Genomic DNA, 19,542 nt, shown 5'->3' on the forward strand with positions numbered 1-19,542 from the left:
CAAGGAATAAGAAAGCAGAGAAATATGAGGTACGAAGTTAGATGAAACATGTTATGATGCCAGAAACAGTTTGTTTGCACAAAATTAATTTAGAAATAAAGAATTTTCCATTAAAATAAGAGCAATAATTAAGCCTGTTAACATTATTTCTTCGTTTCGTTCACTGTAAATTCCCTCCGAGGTATAACGATACAAGAGTATTTCTCTTTACCTTTGCCATTATAAAATATAAACATAGCTTTTTCACTGTCCATGTCCACATAAATAAAACCACCATTCGAGAAACCAATTTGTGAGAATGGATTGAACCCTGTTGGATAGCTGAAATACTTCTGACTTTCTTTTAATGAAAAACTTTTATTTTTTCTATGCCAATGATTTTGTCACCAGCAGTTTTTATTGATCGAAGGGTTAAAGTTAAGAATTTGAATAATTAATTGATTACTTGAAATGTAGTGATCCTTGAGGTACTGTATCAATGTGTTTAACCGATCGGTCTGAGCGGGATGCAGCTCCACTAATAACATAGTGAAGTGGGATTTTTTCTGCGTTTTCTGATAACGAATATTCGGTGACAATGTGCTGCAAGATTAGTATTTTGCATACCAGCTTTGCATCACTAATTCAGTTTTTAATATTCACTATCAGTCCTTGTAAACCTAATAAGTCTCTTTAGACTCTTTCACTAGCAGAAGTTAAGACTAAATAAGTAGTGTTTTAAAAGGGCAGAATAAACCATTGCAGAGTCCGATAATCTATTCGAGATACATATAACAAAAATGTATGTGGATCGATTAGATTTCAAATCTTCACATGGTTTGATCTACTTCATTTAAAATAATTAAATCTTACTTGCAGCGTGTGATCATGCCCAGCAACGTATGCCGTGACGTGATATTTTTCCAAAAGTGGCTTCAATTTTTCAATCAAGCAATTCAGTGAGCCATGCTCAGATATCGAATAAACTGGATAGTGGCCAACAACGAATAAATAATCAGCTCTGCTTTTGAAAAATTCTGGTTGAAAAGAGCTTATAAAATGGAACATGGTGAAACACAATGAAAAAAGTTTTGATTTTGCATTTTTGGTGAAATGTTTAGATGAAATTTGATGAGACTTAAAGAATGAGAAATATACGATCATTTTCAGTGTAGAACCTTGAGCGCTTTAACTGCTGTTCAATCCAGTCTAGTTCTGTTTTTGCTGCTGCTGGATCTTTCGGCGCATTTGGATTTTTGTTAGTAGTTGCAAGAATCATGTCAACAAAGTTAGCTTCTGTAATATCCCTTGTGTTACCACAAAGCAAAATGGTATCAATCATCAGAAATTCAACCAGTGTGGCATTCTTCCCGAATGCATAGGATACTTTATAATAATTTGCCGGATATGTCCTGCAAATCGGATATCATTACAAATTCTATTACACTTCTGCTTTAAAATTAAATCAGTGTATTATTAATTTTTTCTGAGGGTGGTTGCATGATTTATAGCATTCGTATTCGTGATTCGAAACACTATAAAATGTACCATCGCTGACTTCGACTTGTATAAGCAATTTGTCCCGAAATATTTCCAAAATGGTCATGATTGCCGGCAATTAAGTACCATGGCTTTTGTAACGCTTTGCCTTTGTACACATTTTCGAATGTTTCCTAAAAAATTTATGGTGTGAAATTTATAGTAAAAATAATAGAATCAACAACCAAAGACCACATTTCATCTTCCATTTAATCCCAAATTATATTGTTATTTATTATTTGACCATTCATTATCTACTTGCTCATGTCTATTAAACTACACCCGATGCTAATGCAGTCTTTCTACAAATTTTTCGAACTTGCCTGGAACCGTTGGTCAAACTCATTTTTCACTCCCGTGAAATAAATATTGTCACCAGCCGAAACAGTAAAGTGGATACTTTTTTCGTCTCCAATTGTGGCCAATGATTTTGCAACCAACTTTTGTGCATATGTGGTATATGGATAGATAGGCAAACCTAAAATCCTAGTATTAACGACTTAGTGACCGATCAGTAGGACATGGTAAAATATTTGTAAAATAAATGATTTAGATTAGGTTGTAGAGGTCCAAAATAAAGTTATCTAGAAAGTGAAGAAAAGCATAGAGGAAAAAACAGTCTCAATTTGTTTTTAGTCAGCGTATTAGGATATAATTATCTACCTCCAGTATCTCCAACAAGGAAAAATCGAAGATTATTTGAATCATTTCTGTAACATATACCGCCATTTACACAGGCCATTCGACATTCGTAACTTCCAAAATTGCATTCTGGAATATCATTTTTGCATTACTAGGATCACTAAAATTGTGTAAAAGAAATTATTTTCAGTATAAGCATATCACATTATTTGGAGCAGTTGTGTCAATCAGTATGTATACATATTTCAATTAGCAAATGAGTTAGGCAGAATTCTCGACAAAAGTGATCTCAAATTTGTGATCAGTTATTTACCCCAGTGTTTCTTAATTAATTTCTTACAATAGCGATCTTTGAAAATTTTCATAGAATTAACCATCTCCAGTATTTGTTTCTGTTTTCAAGTTGATCCACTGTTCACTTTTCTGTGATGTAGTAAGTATCTGATGTACTTCAACATTTGAGATCAGCGATCCATCCGCACCACCCAATACTATTATTAAGAACAAAAGTAGTATTGTTAACATCAGCAATGTGTAAAGAGTAATAATTGCTGAAAATAAAGAACCATTTGCTGAAATCGATCTGTTGTAAAATGTTTTCTAAACATGACGGGTTTAAATAGAAATTTAATGAGAGCGTTTTGACAAGAATGAAAATCTTGAAAAGCCTCAAATATCAAACAGAACAAATGAATGTGAAGTGATTAGCGAACGTTTGAGGAGATATTCTGAATTGGTAGGAACAATTTAATTATGCTGGAGAAGGAACTGAAAAAAATTAGTCAGTAATCAAATACCTCTCAGAAATGAGAAAATGAGTCACTAGAATTGTTGTAATGATTCGTATACAGCACAATACATGAAAAAGATTTGTGATGACGAACATTTTGCAGTGTTATTTTTGCTAGGCAACATTTGTTCACTCTATGGGATGAAAAAACCGACAAGAGCGACAACTGATGACACTAATGATTCTAGTAAGTATCAGAATACTACCTTATCAAAATGTTGGTAACTTAACTTTCTGATCTTAATGTTTAGAAAAATACATTACATTTATTGTTTTATTTCAAATACCAGAAAAACAGGAAACTGAGAACTAAAGCATTTTTTTATTTTTGTTATTTTTAAAATGCACTGAACGCACAATGTTAATTTAGTCAAATATTTATTTGTCTCGTCATTATTCTAATAATCAATTAATCAATTAATCGATCGACCAATCGGCTTCAAAGAATTTGCATTAAGGAAAACTCTTCTGGTATTGCCTTCTTCTGACAAATAAAATCCCAACTGCAATACGTGATATAGTCAACAGATAAACCAACATTTTTGAAGAAGCAATCAGCTACACAAAAAATTACGTCAAGGTTTAAGATAGTTTGTTCTAATCTCTTTCTCTCTCGGAAACAGCTGACTTTCAGGTCCAATCGTTTCTAACTTAGTTTTAGTTCCAGTAACATCAGTACAACTCTCATTGTTGCAATAGTAATATTATCTACTAAATCGGTTGGTAATCAAGCATTCCGGTATTCTTCTTACTTCCATTTGCTGAAACATTTGTCTCTGTCTCCTTGCAAATAATTTTATGAAAGAAAGAAGGAATGCATCATTCAAATTTATCTCATCGAAAGAAAAAAAGTAGCAGGTAGATAACGAAGAACCAGTTTAGCATTTCAACATTCGTTTGAATCGATGAAAATTAATATTTGCAGATTGTTTAAAGGAATTCTACATTCAGACAATAAAAATCAATAATGGATGATCACCACTACATCATGGAAACTATTACTGACCTTCGCGATCACCAGCAACCACAAGTCTATTATCAGATGAAACCTGAATTGGACCTAAATTACTTGAAAACATTACCTGGAATGCTAAAGTGCACCTGTATTGTAAGCACTTTATCACTTTGAAAAATTTTCAATATTTTTTAAATATATTCACAGACGATTTGTTTTTGTTTCCATTCTGTGAAAGAAACACTTTTTCCTTGTCAACTATCAAGGCATTCAGGTTGTTTTTTCATTTTAACCTATGTATAAGCAGTTAAGATCTTGAATTAACTCATTTTACAAATCTATTTTCGATCTTTTTCTTGAATCAAAGAGATTTTCCTGGTTACCCTTGAAAGATGAATGTTTTCTGCCTCATACATTTTTGAGTAAGCTTGAGTCAGTGACTTTAATTTTAAAATGGCATATAGTGTCAAACGTGCATCAAATAAAGGGAATGAATAAAGATGCAAAAATATTATCCTCTCGACCTCGTGGATTTCCATTTCCTCACAGTTAAAAAAAGGCAATAGGATACAATGAATTCGATCCAAAAGTAAATAATGCCTTCAAGCAGTAAATAGTCTAGTCTCTATACCATCTACTATTCAAAAAAACATGGCTAAACGTCTTTGCAGATTTTAGATTTCACTTGCTTTATATGTCTGCTAGTTGGTGGTCCTGTTTACTATATTGGTGTCGGATGGATCACCTTCGTTTGCATATTTGGCCTGTTGGTATCGCTGATTCTTTTAATCCTTTACTTATTTCATGTCGTGGATCTCTTTCCTCAAATACCTTGGATCGTTGGTGTAAGTCTTTTGCTTTATTTCTTTGGCAGTTAATTTTATTAAATAATCTTTGTAGATTCCCTGACAGTGCTACTTCTATAAATTCCTCGATCTTGCATAGAAAAAAAAAAATGTTTATTAGATGCTTGGGGCTTCGATATTGCACAAAGACTTGAGCAATTTGCAATTACATAAATTTCCATAAGCTTTGGCTCCACTTTCGTTGATTTATTTGGCCATGACTACCGAGGAACCTCTCTTTAAAGGTAAATTCGAAGATGAAATTTTATTAATGTTTATTGATAGATTCTTCTTTTAGGAAATGATATTTTATTTTGCATGGGCTGTATTCTTTTTCATATGTGGTTGTGTGCTGGTTTTAGTTGCGGCACGACTTCATGGTATTACTGGTTACGGTGCAGCTTCGGTACATAAATTTAACTAATTCACATTTATTTCATTTTATGTGTTCCAAAGCCATAACAAAATAAGTGATGCGTAGTTCAATGAAAGGGTTTGCGTTATCATCAACCATCATGGGTGTGTTTATGGGCAAGCACAAGACGACATACATTTTGAATTACTAAATGCATACAGACTTTGCTGTAGAATGGAGGTCATTTTTATTTGGAGGAATGAGGCTTAAAATTGGAGAAAATGGAACTTTTACTTTTTACTTTCACAGTGAAACATTCTGTAGTTTTTACTAATTTGACATTCCTTTCATCTTGTATGTGACAATTTTCCTTTCCTAATCGACGGCAAATTTTCAGTTCTTCTCATTTGGAGCACTTTGTGCTTACGGTTTCGACAGTTATTTGAAATTTCTGGCCTGGAGGCATGATGAAGTGGCGACTGGCGGAGCAGCACTAGAATACTTGCCTTATGGCAACACTACGGCATCAAAAGGCCAGCAAAGAAAGGCCACCAATGAGTGAAAGATTCTGCAGCACTTGTAATTTTAAACATTTATCCCAAGTAAATCTTCCAATCATTCAAAGCAACAGAAGAAATTCGTTTGATATTATCCATATAGGGGTTAAATAATAGCAGAAACGAAGTTTCCATCATGTTCTTTATAGATTCTGAGTGAAAAACACCGTGAACTTAGTTGTCAAATAATTTTGCTGAATTATAAAACATCGATGTCACTATAGAATGCAATCATGGCTACTATATTCTGATTGTAAGAGTTGAAGAGCGACAAAAATATAAATAAGAATCGCTCTTTCAAAGCGAATACTCAGTTGCACATGGTGAACTTTAAGCCTTGTGATGATAGGAATGTTCCCAAAACTTATTAATATCAAGAAAAGGATCAAAAGTCAGAGATGTCTTCCTTTGATCACTTTGTCAAGAGAGGGAGGAAAGTCTCTATTTGCAAACAGATATTTTATTTAGTTTCTACATTCATTGAAGAAAACGCAGGAAGGAATGAGTGAAAGGAAACTTTTAGCTAAAGCGAAATTAGGGTCTCAAGAGTCATTTGAGGATGACAAGGAAAGTCTTCAGTGCACTATCGTCCATCACAGTTAGTAAAGTTACTAGATGACGAAAACACCTCCCCTTTATTTTGTTCTCTATTATTTAACAAAAACTCCGAATTGTATCCGAAATGTAACCAAACGCATCAGCAAAAACTTTATGCGGCTATGAATTAAGAAAGTAACAAAAAGCAAAGCTAAAATTTCTACAACAGTGATAAGCTCCTCAATTTGGTACTACTTTAGTAATTTTGTACATATACATAGTTCAGACGAATAGGAGTATGAAGAAGAAATGATACAAATTATGGTTCGAGATTTGATGGTAGAGAAAAAGGAGTAATTTAGAAACAAATCTAATAAAGATATGATAGCTCAGTTAAACTGGTAAAAACATTGTTTTAAGATTGGTAGATTTAAAAAAAAAAAGAAGCTTAGAAATTTGAAAAATGACAAATATTCCGAGAACAGAGTGCTCGAGTTAATATGATAAGATTACTAACAAAAATTTTCGAATAAGTTAAGTCTACTACAACTGTAAAAAACTACTCATGAAAATGATTGGTCAGCAGGATGCGATCACTTATGACCTTCCACATAGTTCCGGTAAGATTCTATCAATATATAGTTAGCAATCACAACTGAAGTCACTTAAATAACAGCATGGAAATTACCTGATTACATAAATTTGTAAAGTTAGGAGTGCAAATGGCTCAGTCCATTTTCTAGTTTCATGACGGCTATATGCAAAACTAAAGAGTCAGAACATAAGATTTTCAGAGATACAACAATAAATGATAAAACGGAACACATTAACATGATAAGGCGCGTCCGGTCCATATGTTCAATCATCTCCGGTAGCTTGTCGTATGCTGTTGGAGAATCTACGGGGAACTGTCCTGACGTGCGATATCGATGGAAAATAGTGGTGCCCGTGAAGGATTTACAAGGTTGAATTGCAGAAAACAAGTATCCAGGAATACTCCACTATGGTATTATTACCAATGTGACATCTTCTCCTGCTTATCTTGTCATCAGATGGTTCGTTATTGTTTGGATTATAATAGCATTTCATTGAAGTCATCAATAAAGCTGTGAACATAATAATCATGAAAATAATTCCAGATCGAAATGAGCGCAGTACTTGATTGAAGTCATTATTAATAATTTACTTCCGTGGATAGTAATGCAGACTTCTGTCCCTGATACAGTCGTAACCCCGAGAAGCTATAAATATACACAATGAAGTATATGTGCTGTTGCATATCCGAACGGGATAAAAGTACTCAAATGTGTTTAGACCTTGAATTGGAACTGAAAAAGTTGAGGGGAATGACAATGCGACGGAATAAGAAGAAAAAATGGTAAATACTGTGCAGGTAATACAGAGCTATGGCTCAGCGCAATACAGCTTAGGGGAAGCTGTAACAGCAGAACGGAGATAGATGGTAGTTTCCTCGAGAGGAGAGACTCGAGGTGTGAGACGCACCAGTGGCACCACCTCGCCCTTCCTCTCCGATCGGTCCGACAAAGTAGGAGGGTATTTGAAGCACACCATTTTCTTCCATCATCATTTATAAATTGTAAACAAAAGTGGTGGGAGGGGCCACGTCCACAGCACACCGAGGTATAGTGCGCTACGGTTATGGTGGTCCGCGCTGTGTGCAAAGGACAGACTCTCGTATCGTTGCGCCTCGATGAGAGTGTCTGCCAGGAGTGTGACGACGAATATACGATTCGATTCGATTCGATTTATAGGTTCCAGTCGATGTTCCATCAAATGATGCACGTGTTAGAATTTCATCATTTGAAATCATTCGTTGGGGAGAGGACTGAAGTGACCAAACACACCCCTTTCAGTCCTTCGCTCTTCGCAACTGTCATGAGCTGTTTACTGTGTCATCATTGATCCTTTATCACTCACCACTGCTGTTTTATGTTCCCTTACACTCGCGCAATACGTGAAGAGGATCGTCGGGAAACTCGACCCCACCCAGGTGGAATGTGCGACTAAATAAACGTAACGTACAGGTAAGGTAGGTTTGCAGCACCTTTGCAGATCGTATTATCAAAGCGATGAACAGGCAGGAGAGGGTAATGCCATATTGAGAAATGGTGGATTCTATTTACCTTACTGACCTAAATGTCTGGAAGAACAATGCATAATTCATTTTAGCCAGATTCGGAAATTGCTGCTTATAAATGTTGGGGCAATACGTACAACATTAACTCAGCCTTTCAATTACATGAGAGCAATCTTGATCAATTACAGCTCGAATCGTAGCAAAATTTTCTTTAATTTCGTCCTACTGTGTCGTGGAAATGTCATCCATCTGTGTAATCTGTGTATGGAAAGGTCTAAGGATCTTGTCCACAAAAAATCAAGAAAAGATAGCGAAGGTAATTTTGTAAGTTTTTTGGCTTTAATTTGTAAAATTAATCTTTTCTCTTTGAATCTAAAATATTCGATCTTTCTGATGAGCCATAAATAAAAGTAGGTGAAATACGTGATGCACTTATATATTTTGACAAAAAGCTTCAAGTCAGTATCAGATTTTCAGATTTATGAAATTCCAAACTGCTGTCGTATTACTATGCACGCAGCGTTCTAGCATTTTTAAATCATTGTTAACTATTATTTCATGCATTTCAGAATGATACTGAGGAGGTATTGATCTGCGGAGTGTAAAAATTGAACACTTTTTGGCATCACAAGTATACACTTCACTGGATATGAACTCGGCACAACTCTTCAGAACTAAATATTTGTATGAAATAATTTCTTGATGAAAGAATTCACTAACTACGACACACGCACCATCTGTTCATTGCTTGCACGAAGGAAGTAATGCGATTGAGTTTATTTCCTTAAACTCAATATTTGCATATTAGATAAAAAAAGTAGGTAGAGAGGGAGAGAGAGGAGGAAAGAAATGGAATAGCGAATAACACAGTTATCTGTTTTGAATAACACAGTTATCTGTTTGTATCTGTTGCTTACTAGCCGGTGAATGGAGAGTCCATGAGAGGGAATTTCAATCGATCCTAGCTTTGTACAGTCTTTTCTTCACATAAGTAGTGGTATTTTTGATGGTCAAACATGACTCATTAATATTCATTACTCTGGTATTCATGGTACATTGTTGTGTCTGCAAAGAAAAGGAGAAATCTTTGTTTAAAGCAACAAAGTTCAAATAATTCGTTTCATTAAATAAGAAACCACTGCGTGTAATCAGTTATGACGATAATGGAGCAAAATTTCAAAACACTGGAAAGATGAAGATGACAATTACCTTTTAGCTTCATTAAATTTCTTGAGACAACATAATAGTGAAAATAATGAAAGCGCATATCATTTATGGGATAAAATACACATAAATTCCCAAATTTAATGTTTGGAAATATTTACTTTGAAAGTACCATCACGGTCTTATGTTACGATTAAATCAAACTGGTTCTTTTTGATTTTCACGTCATATAGTTTAAATGGTTTCAAAGTTTATTTATAACTTTCGTTTTTCAAAATTTCATAATCTTATTGTTCCTTAGCTCTATTAGGAGCTAACATTCACGATCCAAATAGTTTAAAATGATTGGATCAATTCAAAGATAACTATTTCGGAAGTATCACAGAAACTTCTTTTGAAGTTTTTTCAAAATTTACATGAAAACATAAAAAATTCTGAACATTGCTGGATGAACTTACAATCAGATTAATTTCTTGCGTTGCTTAAAACATCACAAAAATATCTGGTGTAACTTACTTTCCATTAAATTTTTGCATTCAAATTTCGCATCGATTTTTTTCGTAGCTTCGATTAATACCCAAAAATAAGTGATTTTAAACAAGCTAAGCATAAGTTCGTGAGACGTCCGATTTCAAAAATTCTTTTATCACAAAAGCCTAAGTACATTAAAAATTTCCAGAATATTTTAAACTAATCCGAACCAATCTAATCAAATGAAATTTCCAAAGAAGAAAAACGTGGAAGATATTCTGCTCAGGAGATTTTTCATTTAACTCTTTCAATTTTTCAGATACCCTGGTTATTACATATAACTTGTGCATATACAAAAGAATAAAAAAACAGAGAGCAGTCAAGTTATCGATAGCGATTAGTATGCAAAAAAAGTCATTATTTTCAGCAATTCCAAGAACTTATTTAAAACGTAAAATGAAAAATTGGTGTTTGGTTGTTGGAAGCTTACGATCGACCTTGTCGCAAACGGAAAAATTAAACTGTTCGACTATTCACATGTTTATGTAGCACTATATTTTCCTATGAATTTAAAGGATAAGTGGAAATGAATTAAATTTATAAAATGACAAGTGAGAGGATTGGGCAAACAAAAATTATACAGTTACTTGGCACAATTTTCGTTTTATAGTAAATAGTCTTCAAATCGATGAAAACTAATATGATTGCAGTCACAGCTATTTATGATAAAAAATGATAAAAAGTTATCTAACCTCAAATTTGTTTCTATTCTCGCGTTCCCGACAAATACACCATAGTGCTGCAAATAGGTCAGCTGCTACCATTTCGCCAGCATTATCGCTCACCAAATGCAGTGCCGTAATTGCATCCTAAAATTTTACTTTGAATTCTCTATTCTGAAATAAATATTACGAATCTTTCACACAAGATTACGAGAACTTATCGAGAAGAAAAAAGCAAATGTCTGAGTAGGTTATCAGTGAAAACTTTTCAACCATTAAGAAAATTCTTTTTTATTAAAAAAAAATTAAAAAATCTTTTCAACATAGAATCGTTCAAGTGGAAATAATCAAAAAAAAAAAACTCCAAAATATGAACCTTTCCAGCTGAATTATATAGGAAATAATTAAGTTCTTCTTCTGATGGTTCAATGTTGTGAAAAGTCTGGAAGCATTTTACAGTCATGTAAATCAAAAATTGAACCAAATTGAAATCAACTTCTATAAAAGCATTTTCAAAATTGATTTTAATCACTACTGTCTCAACTCGGTTGATGTTACTTAAAATATTTTCAACATCAGATGGAAAAGACAAATATTGCAGGTTCATTTTCTGTCATTCACCTTGATGAACCAATAAAAATAAGAATCAAGAAAAGCTTACCAAATAACATGACACGAAGTTTCTAGAATAGATGGGAACAAAAGTTATTATTGTCCAGTAAGCTAAATTAATAATTGTTAAAAGGCCCAAAGCCATCAGCCAGAACCATAAGGAAAGGAATATTTTCTCATTGAACATATTTATCATTAGAACACATTGAACAGTTTTCCGATTAGTATTACCGATTTCACGAATTACCACATCACAAAAAGTAACCTCAAATAGGTAACATCAAAATATTATTAATTTCAGGCAATATTTTATTTGAGAAATTGTAAAAATTTCATAAAATTACCTCAAAGTTCTTCACCATATAACAAGTAAAAATTTCGAATTCCAAATGTATAACAAACCCTCGGGAAATTTCCACTAACGGACCATTCTCTACCATTAATCAGATCGTTGAGTATTCCAAAGCCCCAAAAGTGATACTGCATACCGAGAAAACAATTCAGCAAGTAAAGTTGCGTAATGATATTTAGCACATTCAAACATTTGCAAAATAAATACAATGTCGTAACATAAGCTTGCCGAAGTGGTACTAAAAAATTTAAAAATTTTTCACTACTCTCAAAAATTCATTTCATTTTTCATTCCAAAAGTGTAAAACTTCTAAGACCAAGGCAAGGCAGGAAGTAAAAAGTTGTTTTAACTTTTGTACTGATTGCTTTCTAACTCACAAAATGTTCTGATACTATTAGGCTTCCCATAATGTATCCTTCAGCTGTTGTCTCACTACGATATAATAACAATGTAATGCAACAAAACGTGATTAATTATTATAGCAAGGTGTTAATATTTTAAAGCATAAACTATAATGTGCGCAATATGACATCACAGTCAAGATCAAAGGAACTTCTGATAATGGCAAATTGAGAATCACTGCATTCAGAGGCGTAATAGTTATCTATTATCATAGCTAATCACAATCGACATATCTGAACATTTCCATAAAAGTTGGCATGTTTCAATTTCTATTGATAACATACTTATCATTCGAAGTATATTTTTGCATACTCTTTTTAATGCGAAATTTGAATTTCACAGTTATATATTAGCAACAAACTTTAGCACTTTTATGTTAATTGAGACATGTCAGCAATTGCAGCATTCTTGCAAATTATCTCTTTAAAGATAGAACCTAATCTAATTTAATAAAACGCAATCTCATCTTACTCACATGTCATGTGATACAAAATTTATCACCTGCTATAAGATGGCATTTATCAACATCGTCAGCATTTGTATCATTCAATTCTTCTTCCCCCAATTTTTTTTTGAAATAGCGTTTCATGAGTAGCTATCAACGATTCGATAAAAAAGGATCAGCCATGTTGAACGAATTTTATGTCCAGTTATAACTTGGTCTTTTTTTGAAAGGACTTTTAAAATGTGTCGGTATTATTTTCATTAGTCTCTTAGCGTCTTTCACACTAGCTATTAGGTTCAAGACATTTGACATCTTATTGATTACAAATTGTTCTACATGGTGATATTTTTTTAATATATTTGTCGCTGTAAAACTCTCATATGACATCTTCCCACATTATCTATACCTGTATAATCACACTGTCAGAAATTCTCCATTCCTCAACCTGTCATTTAAAATTCACTTCGTTCTTAATTGTTATTTTTTCTCTTTCACCTGCTTTCTTTCGAGATCATATAGAGTTGGGATTTACACATTTCATTGTTCGCTCCCTCAATTCCATATTTACTTATACGTGAAAATAAGTTTACCCAGCAATTTCATACATTGATTTTTCCTTCTATTAAAATCCATCACATAAGCAATTTGTTGGGCTTGCGCAAATGAATCCTCTCGATTCTCTGTTCTCTGCAACTGATAAATTAATGAAAAAAGTCTAAAACTACACAAAATAATTCTATAGAAAAAACGATTTCACTTGTTTCAAACATCGTTTTTTGTCCACTTTTCTGGTCAGAATGGCTGCATCAACAATCGTTTGTATGTTTAGTCCTGCAAATATAAGCTTATTACCATTGGAAAAATTGTATTTGCTATCTTCCAGTCCTAAATTACACGAAACGGGGAAAACGTGCGCACCTGTGCGCCAATTGAACATTGTCCAGATTGTGCGAGGGAGAAGAAATAGCAAGGCTTGCAAGATAAGAATAAATGGTATCCACTGATAATACTGTATTTTATGTTGGTTACGCTCAGTAGCATTCTGAAATGTCAGACAAAAGACCTAACCCACGTACATTTCACCAATCAATGAGGAATTCGGTGACACCAGCTTAATTTTGAAATGGAAAAAAAATAATTCATTTTGACCTCCATTAACACGTTAAATGCAAATTACCATAGGGATATCATCCGCGAACGGTACAAAATAAGTATTTTCAATAAAGCAAAAATTCTCAATGTATTGTTCCCAACTATCCTGAAAAAGGATAGTTACCGAATCATCATTGAGTGAATAACAAAGATTTCATCATCTTAATTTACTAAACCATAATTAAAACACAAAGAGTTAGATCAGTCTTTGTAAGTTTTGCCGTGAATTAGATTGATAAAATGAAAACTGCATAAATGATCTCAGTTAAAATACAGTTCGAGGTCACAAAGGTTAAACTCGGAAGCAAATTCTCATGAATTGATTTGACCCTAATCTTTTGAAAATTGCCAGATTTATTGGTTCGAAGAGGATAATAACAGAAAATATAATGCGAATATCATTTTTTCTTATTGTAAGGCAGATACCAACAATTTAAATAAATCTGAATCCATTAATTCATGCTATTAATAAAGAAAATTCAGAACCTGAAATTCAGCCGGCACCCAACATTGTAATGGCTCTCCAACATACTGTTTTGCAGCAACAGTTATCGCACAAATTAAAATCATCATATTAGTGAGTAAATAGTTGCATCTGTCCACTATATCGTCATCGTATTTTGGCTTCAAACTTTGTAAATATTTATCTAAATTTAACACATTTCTTTAGCATTCTCAAGTTGGCTAGTTTAGGAAGAAATTATATTAAAGCAATAAGAGCTATTCAACTTTCCAGGTTTTTCAAATTCTTTTTCCAAAGATATAAAGTGAATAAAAAATGCTTGCTAGATTTCTATGAAGTAAACGGAGAAACAACAAAGATGAATATGAAATCACACCAGTGGAACTTATAATTAACTTGATGATTAGTTTTAGAAATGAACAAAAACAAACCGAAACTTCGAATCATACTTTCGAATTTTAAAAAGACAATCAGGTACTTCCACAAAATATCTGGAAAGCTGACTAAATTTATAAATTAATGAACCAGATAAGTGTAAACAAGTCAATGAAAGAAGACGAAAGTAGCAAAAAAATTAACCTAATAATTTTTATTTGAAGGTGCTCAGAGAAAATTTGCTCTAGTTAATTGAAATCTGATTTAATAATACGGTTCAAAGTATGGTTAAGAAGGGAAATTATCGTTAGAGATTTTTAATGACTAACAGAAATTTTGATGATAAGCAGCAAATTCGAACGATTTAGTTATCCCGACTATAACTGAAAAAGAGATCAGATCTATAGATAATAACGCAGCACAAACACATTTCCCGTGGCATTCATTGAATTTTAATCATATCATGCTGATTCATAAGTCGGAACATCAAGACTTTCAAGCAACCACCGAACACTTACGGTTTTCCTGAAATGAAATTTTCTTTTGAACTATTAAAACTACACAAAAATACATTCACTATATTCTGATATATTAAGATTAGATAACTACGTATACTTTAGATTTAGTAATTTCTATGAATCACACTTGTCACAAATGCGAAAAAAATTACACAATTCTAACCAAATTGTAAATCAACGAGAAGACGTCACTGTCTCTATTCTTATCTGTGTAACTGATAAAATAGTATAGGTAGATATGATTTTACATAGCTCAGTTATTTGAAAGGGCATGGAGTTAACAATACTTATACCTAGCAGATCAGATTTTGAGTGAAAGAGTTAGAAAATGAGAATATGAATAGTCTTATAGAATTCGAGCAAAGAGGTTAAAACGCATGAACTTCTTAAATAAAAAGTAAAAAATGATTCTTTTCAATAAAAAAGAAAAAGTTTTTTAATAGAATGATTCCAAACTGATATATGTTAATTTTGCAATGAATGTAATAGATTCGTTCTGTATATTTTGGATTTAGATGCTTCGCCAGGAATTCTAAAAATCAATCAGTCAGCAAATGTCAGTTAATTCTGCATTACAAAATTTAATAAGAATATTGCAAACAGTTCTTTTCTAAAAAAGCTATTGTTCAGCCACGTAATGGTTAGGTGGTTGAACGTAAATGTTTAAGTTTAATAGTCTAACAAAGAGAAATAAAATAAAATAAAACTTGTTCTCTTATTTGATAAAAATTTAATTGTAAATGGAACCCACCTATTCAATTCGAAGTGTATGACCTTTTTAACTTTGTTGATTACTAAAGTGCTTTCATACTGTTTCACTTTCGAATTCGATGAAAGTACCTTCATATATGTAACAAATAATCATAATAAATGTACAACGAAAAATATACTCCTCAAAAAAAAAAAAAAGTGAAATAGCATTGAAACGTCCATATTATGCCATATACTCCGTCACACGCTGATGACAATTCCGTATCCACCAAATTTGAATTTATTTATTGAATTTTTACATATCTTTGCTGCCGATCAAACGAACTGCAGGAAATAGACATTTGTGGACACTATTGCAAATGTATCACATGTCAGAAAAACGAACTTTGTTGTGATTTAAGGTTAGGGTGTTAGGTAATCCCAAAAGTAATTAATTATTTCAGCTAATGAATCATATAAATTTAATTATTATGCACAATTAATTTAATGGGATTAAAGTTTTACCACTCAAAACAGAATAGAACATGACAATGATCACTTCTTTTAAAATGCATTTTTTATTTTGAAACTTCAATTTTAATCGTTAATTTGACATCATTCGTTAATGATCAGGAAGTGTTTCGTTTAGAGCAGGCACACTTTTAAATTAAGATCAATTTTAATTAAAGATTGGTATCAAGCCTTTATTAGTGGGAAAAATTTTTCTTGGATTTTCGTGACAAGTTTCTTTATAAGGAGAATAATGATGCACAGAACAAAATCTTTTCAGTGATAATTGTTGAAAGGAGTCTTCAGCTTATAATCTCTAATTTATCCGATTCACATTGAAATATGAGTGAATAGTTAATTTGAAAAACATAATAATTAATTTGGTGGAGTAGTGCAGAAGAGAAAAGTTGCTGTTCAGTATTTGTTAGAATGTTTTCAAAGATGTTTCCGGTAAGTGATAATACTAAGGTATGAGATAAAGATACATACTGAGGTAAGAGATAAAAACCAATCTAGTAATGAAAATTTCTGCGCCAAATCTTACGGATACTTCACTCAGTTATTGATTTCCTTTGGATGATTAACCAGTAAAATGAGCATTACTTTGCAATCGATCTGAGAGGATTCTAAATGCGATATCTTGACAGGAACATCACTAATAAATTATGGAAGCTCGGACTAAGTGCCGTTATTGCTGGTTTGAATCAAATTTTATTCACACTTATGTGATCATATTTACAAACTGATGAATTTAATGAACTGATAGTAATTTGACAAATTTCTCTTGTTCATTCAGAATGTTAATGAATTAGTAGCACTAATCACTCTCCTAACGCCTATTTTAGGAGAACAAAGAGTGATAAAGGAAGCGAAGGGTGTCACCATCATCGAAAATAAGAATCATGACAATTTCCATCGGTCATTTGTTCCTTTCTGGTCATATCGAAAAAATGGCATTAAATTGTAATTTCTGCAGTTCCTGGAAAAAATTTCTTTAACCTACTATTTGTTATGTTGGAATCATTAATGGTTGGCGTTTTTATGTAGTTTCAAGGACTGAAATGAGAAAACTGTTTTTTTTTCTTATATTTTTATTACGAATTTTTGAAACTTCAGAGACCAAAAATATTTCAGATCTCGGATTTTTAACATGAACTTTGGCTTATTTTTAAGCACAATGATGTAGAAATCTTCTAAAACGTCTATTTGGAACAATGCAATACTCTTTTTAGATATTTACGTGACATACGTGTTTATTGTATTGTGTTATAGTTAAATATAAGTCATAAAAGGGATTATATTGGTGAAGGTCATCGAGTATTCCCAAATCTTATTTCTGTGAATCACATCGCAAGAGAGCTAGCTATTCGTCACTTAGATTATGGGCCTTGTAACAAACGTCAGTATAGCAAGTGCCATTTCCATAATAGTTGTACTGACATGTGTTATTGCTTTGACTCATCTGGTTAATGATTTGAACTCACTGTACGATGAAATTATGAGCGACACTCAAGAAATTAAGGTATTCAATGTTATTTTGTAGTTGTTTTTTTATTGATGCTTTTTGTGATTACAAAGATGGTTATGATTACAAATTTGTGATTACACAGATGATTAAAATCATATAAATTTCAAATGTTATTTTGTAATAAGAACTATCAATCATAACAACGGTATTTCATGCAAGATCATAAGGTTATGAACTGATTTGTTGAAGCTTTTATATTCGACGGAAAAATTGTGCAGAACTAAAAATCTATCTCAGAAATAAAGCATCGCAAAAATGTTCTCATTCAGTGAACATTTTGATGAAAAATGAAGACTGGGACATTTGTAGATGACAAGCAAATACTTGAAGGTCATTAACGAAAACACATGGAATGGAATGTTGCAGTTGCGAGCGCGGAAGACATCCAGAAATAACACAAGCCGACCAATTCATCAATTTTTTCTGCGCCGTAACCTGAAGACAAAAAGATCTTTTGCTTCACAACAGTGTGGTAAAATGGAATTTTGAGACAATACATCTGTTTTCTGGTAGATTCAAAACACAATGAAGGCTGTACTAGAATTTCAATCATGATATTATAAAATAGAATTAGTTTTTTGTCATTTCGTGCTGAAATTTCAGAATGCGGTCAGAATCCCAACAAATGTCCACGTGGTAAACAAGGCCTACAAGGCGAAAAAGGAGAACTAGGAGGTCGACTTTGTTTTATTTCAACACAGGGTATTTTCTCTCTCTCTGCTAATCAGAACTATTTTATATGCATACTGTTCCAATAATTGTATGCAGTACTGATTAATTTTATATTATAGAACCGGGTGAACCAGGCACACCAGGGCTACCAGGTGTTGCTGGTATTATCGCTGTTCTAAATTTGCCGGAGTCAGGCTGTGTTCAGTGCCCAGCTGGACCGAGTGGACCACGAGGTCCCGATGGACAGCCAGGTGAAGTTGGCTGTCCAGGCAAACCTGGAATTGACGGAGTGCAAGGAAGAGATGGAATTCCAGGACTTCCAGGTCCACCTGGTGATGCCGGAGAACCAGGTGAACATATTCCAAAAAGCAATGTGTAGAGTGAAAATTTAAAAGAAATAAGAAATTACGAGTTAAACTTTTAGGTAAGCAAGGTCAACCGGGACTTGACGGCTCACCGGGAAAAAGCACTATAAGGTATATTCCGATACCTGGTGATCAAGGTGCGGTTGGTGAGCGTGGAAGACCTGGAAAGCCAGGTGAACACGGAAGAAGTGGTTTTCCCGGAGATCTGGGTGAAGTTGGTTCTCCCGGACCAGAGGGCTTACCTGGAAACGTCGGTACATCAGGTTTACCAGGAAGAGTAAGTTTTTATTTGTGAATAAAAAATTTGAGAGTTTTATGAACTTCTTTCCGTTTGATTTCTTACTATTTTTTAAGAACTGAAAATTTCAGCAAGGCGAACCTGGACTACCTGGACCTGAAACATATTACTGCCCTTGCCCAATGTTGAAGATATAATATTTAATGATACAATACGCTCCTTAAAAAATATACTGATAAAAAAATAACCTGAAGATGTGGATGATACAAGGAAAAAACATAAAAAATGCTAACATTTATTAGTCAGTATATAAATTCAATTCAAGTTTTTAGCATTTTCTTATAAGAAATTAATTTTTACCTTAGTTTTGAAAAAGTTAAGAAATCCTTGAATAAATTTACAAGCTTTGATTGAACGGAAATTGGAAGAGTTAATAAGACAGAAGGAAAATTTGTAAAGCAGAATATCAGCCATCTAAAAGGGCGTATGTGCGACAAGTGAAGATATGGGAAGGGTTGGGTGGATATCCAAAGATATTTAATTGTAAAAGACATTTAATATTCGTA

The 19,542-nt window shown here is 33.0% G+C and overlaps 6 protein-coding genes across 8 annotated transcripts; 3 read left to right on the top strand and 3 right to left on the bottom strand.

Annotated features, from left to right (window-relative positions):
- Positions 1-143: 143 nt before the first annotated feature.
- On the bottom strand, positions 144-2,685 carry Bm3155 (Uncharacterized protein; the record flags this gene model as incomplete). The annotated part of the gene is made up of 8 exons (XM_043080403.1): positions 144-321; positions 446-582; positions 853-1,000; positions 1,158-1,391; positions 1,528-1,652; positions 1,842-1,996; positions 2,182-2,289; positions 2,535-2,685. 8 exons carry the CDS (start codon positions 2,683-2,685, stop codon positions 144-146), a joined length of 1,236 nt encoding a protein of 411 aa, XP_042936337.1.
- Positions 2,686-3,917: 1,232 nt separating this feature from the next.
- On the top strand, positions 3,918-5,667 carry Bm4173 (Uncharacterized protein; the record flags this gene model as incomplete). 2 transcript variants are annotated; one of them, XM_001901172.1, is made up of 4 exons in its annotated part: positions 3,918-4,058; positions 4,577-4,750; positions 5,049-5,156; positions 5,503-5,667. In XM_001901172.1, the coding sequence occupies 4 exons, from the start codon at positions 3,918-3,920 to the stop codon at positions 5,665-5,667; spliced, it is 588 nt and encodes a 195-aa protein (XP_001901207.1). The 2 variants fall into 2 exon arrangements, with proteins under 2 accessions (XP_001901207.1, XP_042936338.1); XM_043080404.1 differs by having other exon boundaries at positions 3,918-4,053; positions 4,584-4,750.
- A 2,792-nt stretch (positions 5,668-8,459) lies between these two features.
- Bm12883 (Uncharacterized protein) lies at positions 8,460-8,902 on the top strand (the record flags this gene model as incomplete). Of its 2 annotated transcripts, none has more annotated exons than XM_043080405.1 (2): positions 8,460-8,613; positions 8,867-8,871. In XM_043080405.1, 2 exons carry the CDS (start codon positions 8,460-8,462, stop codon positions 8,869-8,871), a joined length of 159 nt encoding a protein of 52 aa, XP_042936339.1. The 2 variants fall into 2 exon arrangements, with proteins under 2 accessions (XP_042936339.1, XP_042936340.1); XM_043080406.1 differs by having other exon boundaries at positions 8,536-8,613; positions 8,867-8,902.
- A 1,773-nt stretch (positions 8,903-10,675) lies between these two features.
- Positions 10,676-14,527, bottom strand: Bm7547 (Uncharacterized protein; the record flags this gene model as incomplete). The annotated part of the gene is made up of 10 exons (XM_043080407.1): positions 10,676-10,801; positions 11,031-11,096; positions 11,316-11,531; positions 11,669-11,856; positions 13,056-13,152; positions 13,223-13,296; positions 13,384-13,507; positions 13,643-13,723; positions 14,104-14,264; positions 14,512-14,527. The coding sequence occupies 10 exons, from the start codon at positions 14,525-14,527 to the stop codon at positions 10,676-10,678; spliced, it is 1,149 nt and encodes a 382-aa protein (XP_042936341.1).
- A 911-nt stretch (positions 14,528-15,438) lies between these two features.
- Bm17645 (Uncharacterized protein) lies at positions 15,439-15,819 on the bottom strand (the record flags this gene model as incomplete). Its single annotated transcript, XM_043080408.1, has 2 exons — positions 15,439-15,505; positions 15,725-15,819. The coding sequence occupies 2 exons, from the start codon at positions 15,817-15,819 to the stop codon at positions 15,439-15,441; spliced, it is 162 nt and encodes a 53-aa protein (XP_042936342.1).
- A 1,735-nt stretch (positions 15,820-17,554) lies between these two features.
- Bm12884 (Uncharacterized protein) lies at positions 17,555-19,173 on the top strand (the record flags this gene model as incomplete). Its single annotated transcript, XM_001901176.1, has 6 exons — positions 17,555-17,695; positions 18,032-18,173; positions 18,305-18,403; positions 18,493-18,723; positions 18,798-19,015; positions 19,108-19,173. 6 exons carry the CDS (start codon positions 17,555-17,557, stop codon positions 19,171-19,173), a joined length of 897 nt encoding a protein of 298 aa, XP_001901211.1.
- Between the last annotated feature and the right edge of the window lie 369 nt (positions 19,174-19,542).

The sequence above is a fragment of the Brugia malayi genome (assembly GCF_000002995.4).
Source record: "Brugia malayi strain FR3 genome assembly, contig: Bm_v4_Chr3_scaffold_001, whole genome shotgun sequence".
Lineage (NCBI taxonomy): Eukaryota > Metazoa > Nematoda > Chromadorea > Rhabditida > Onchocercidae > Brugia > Brugia malayi.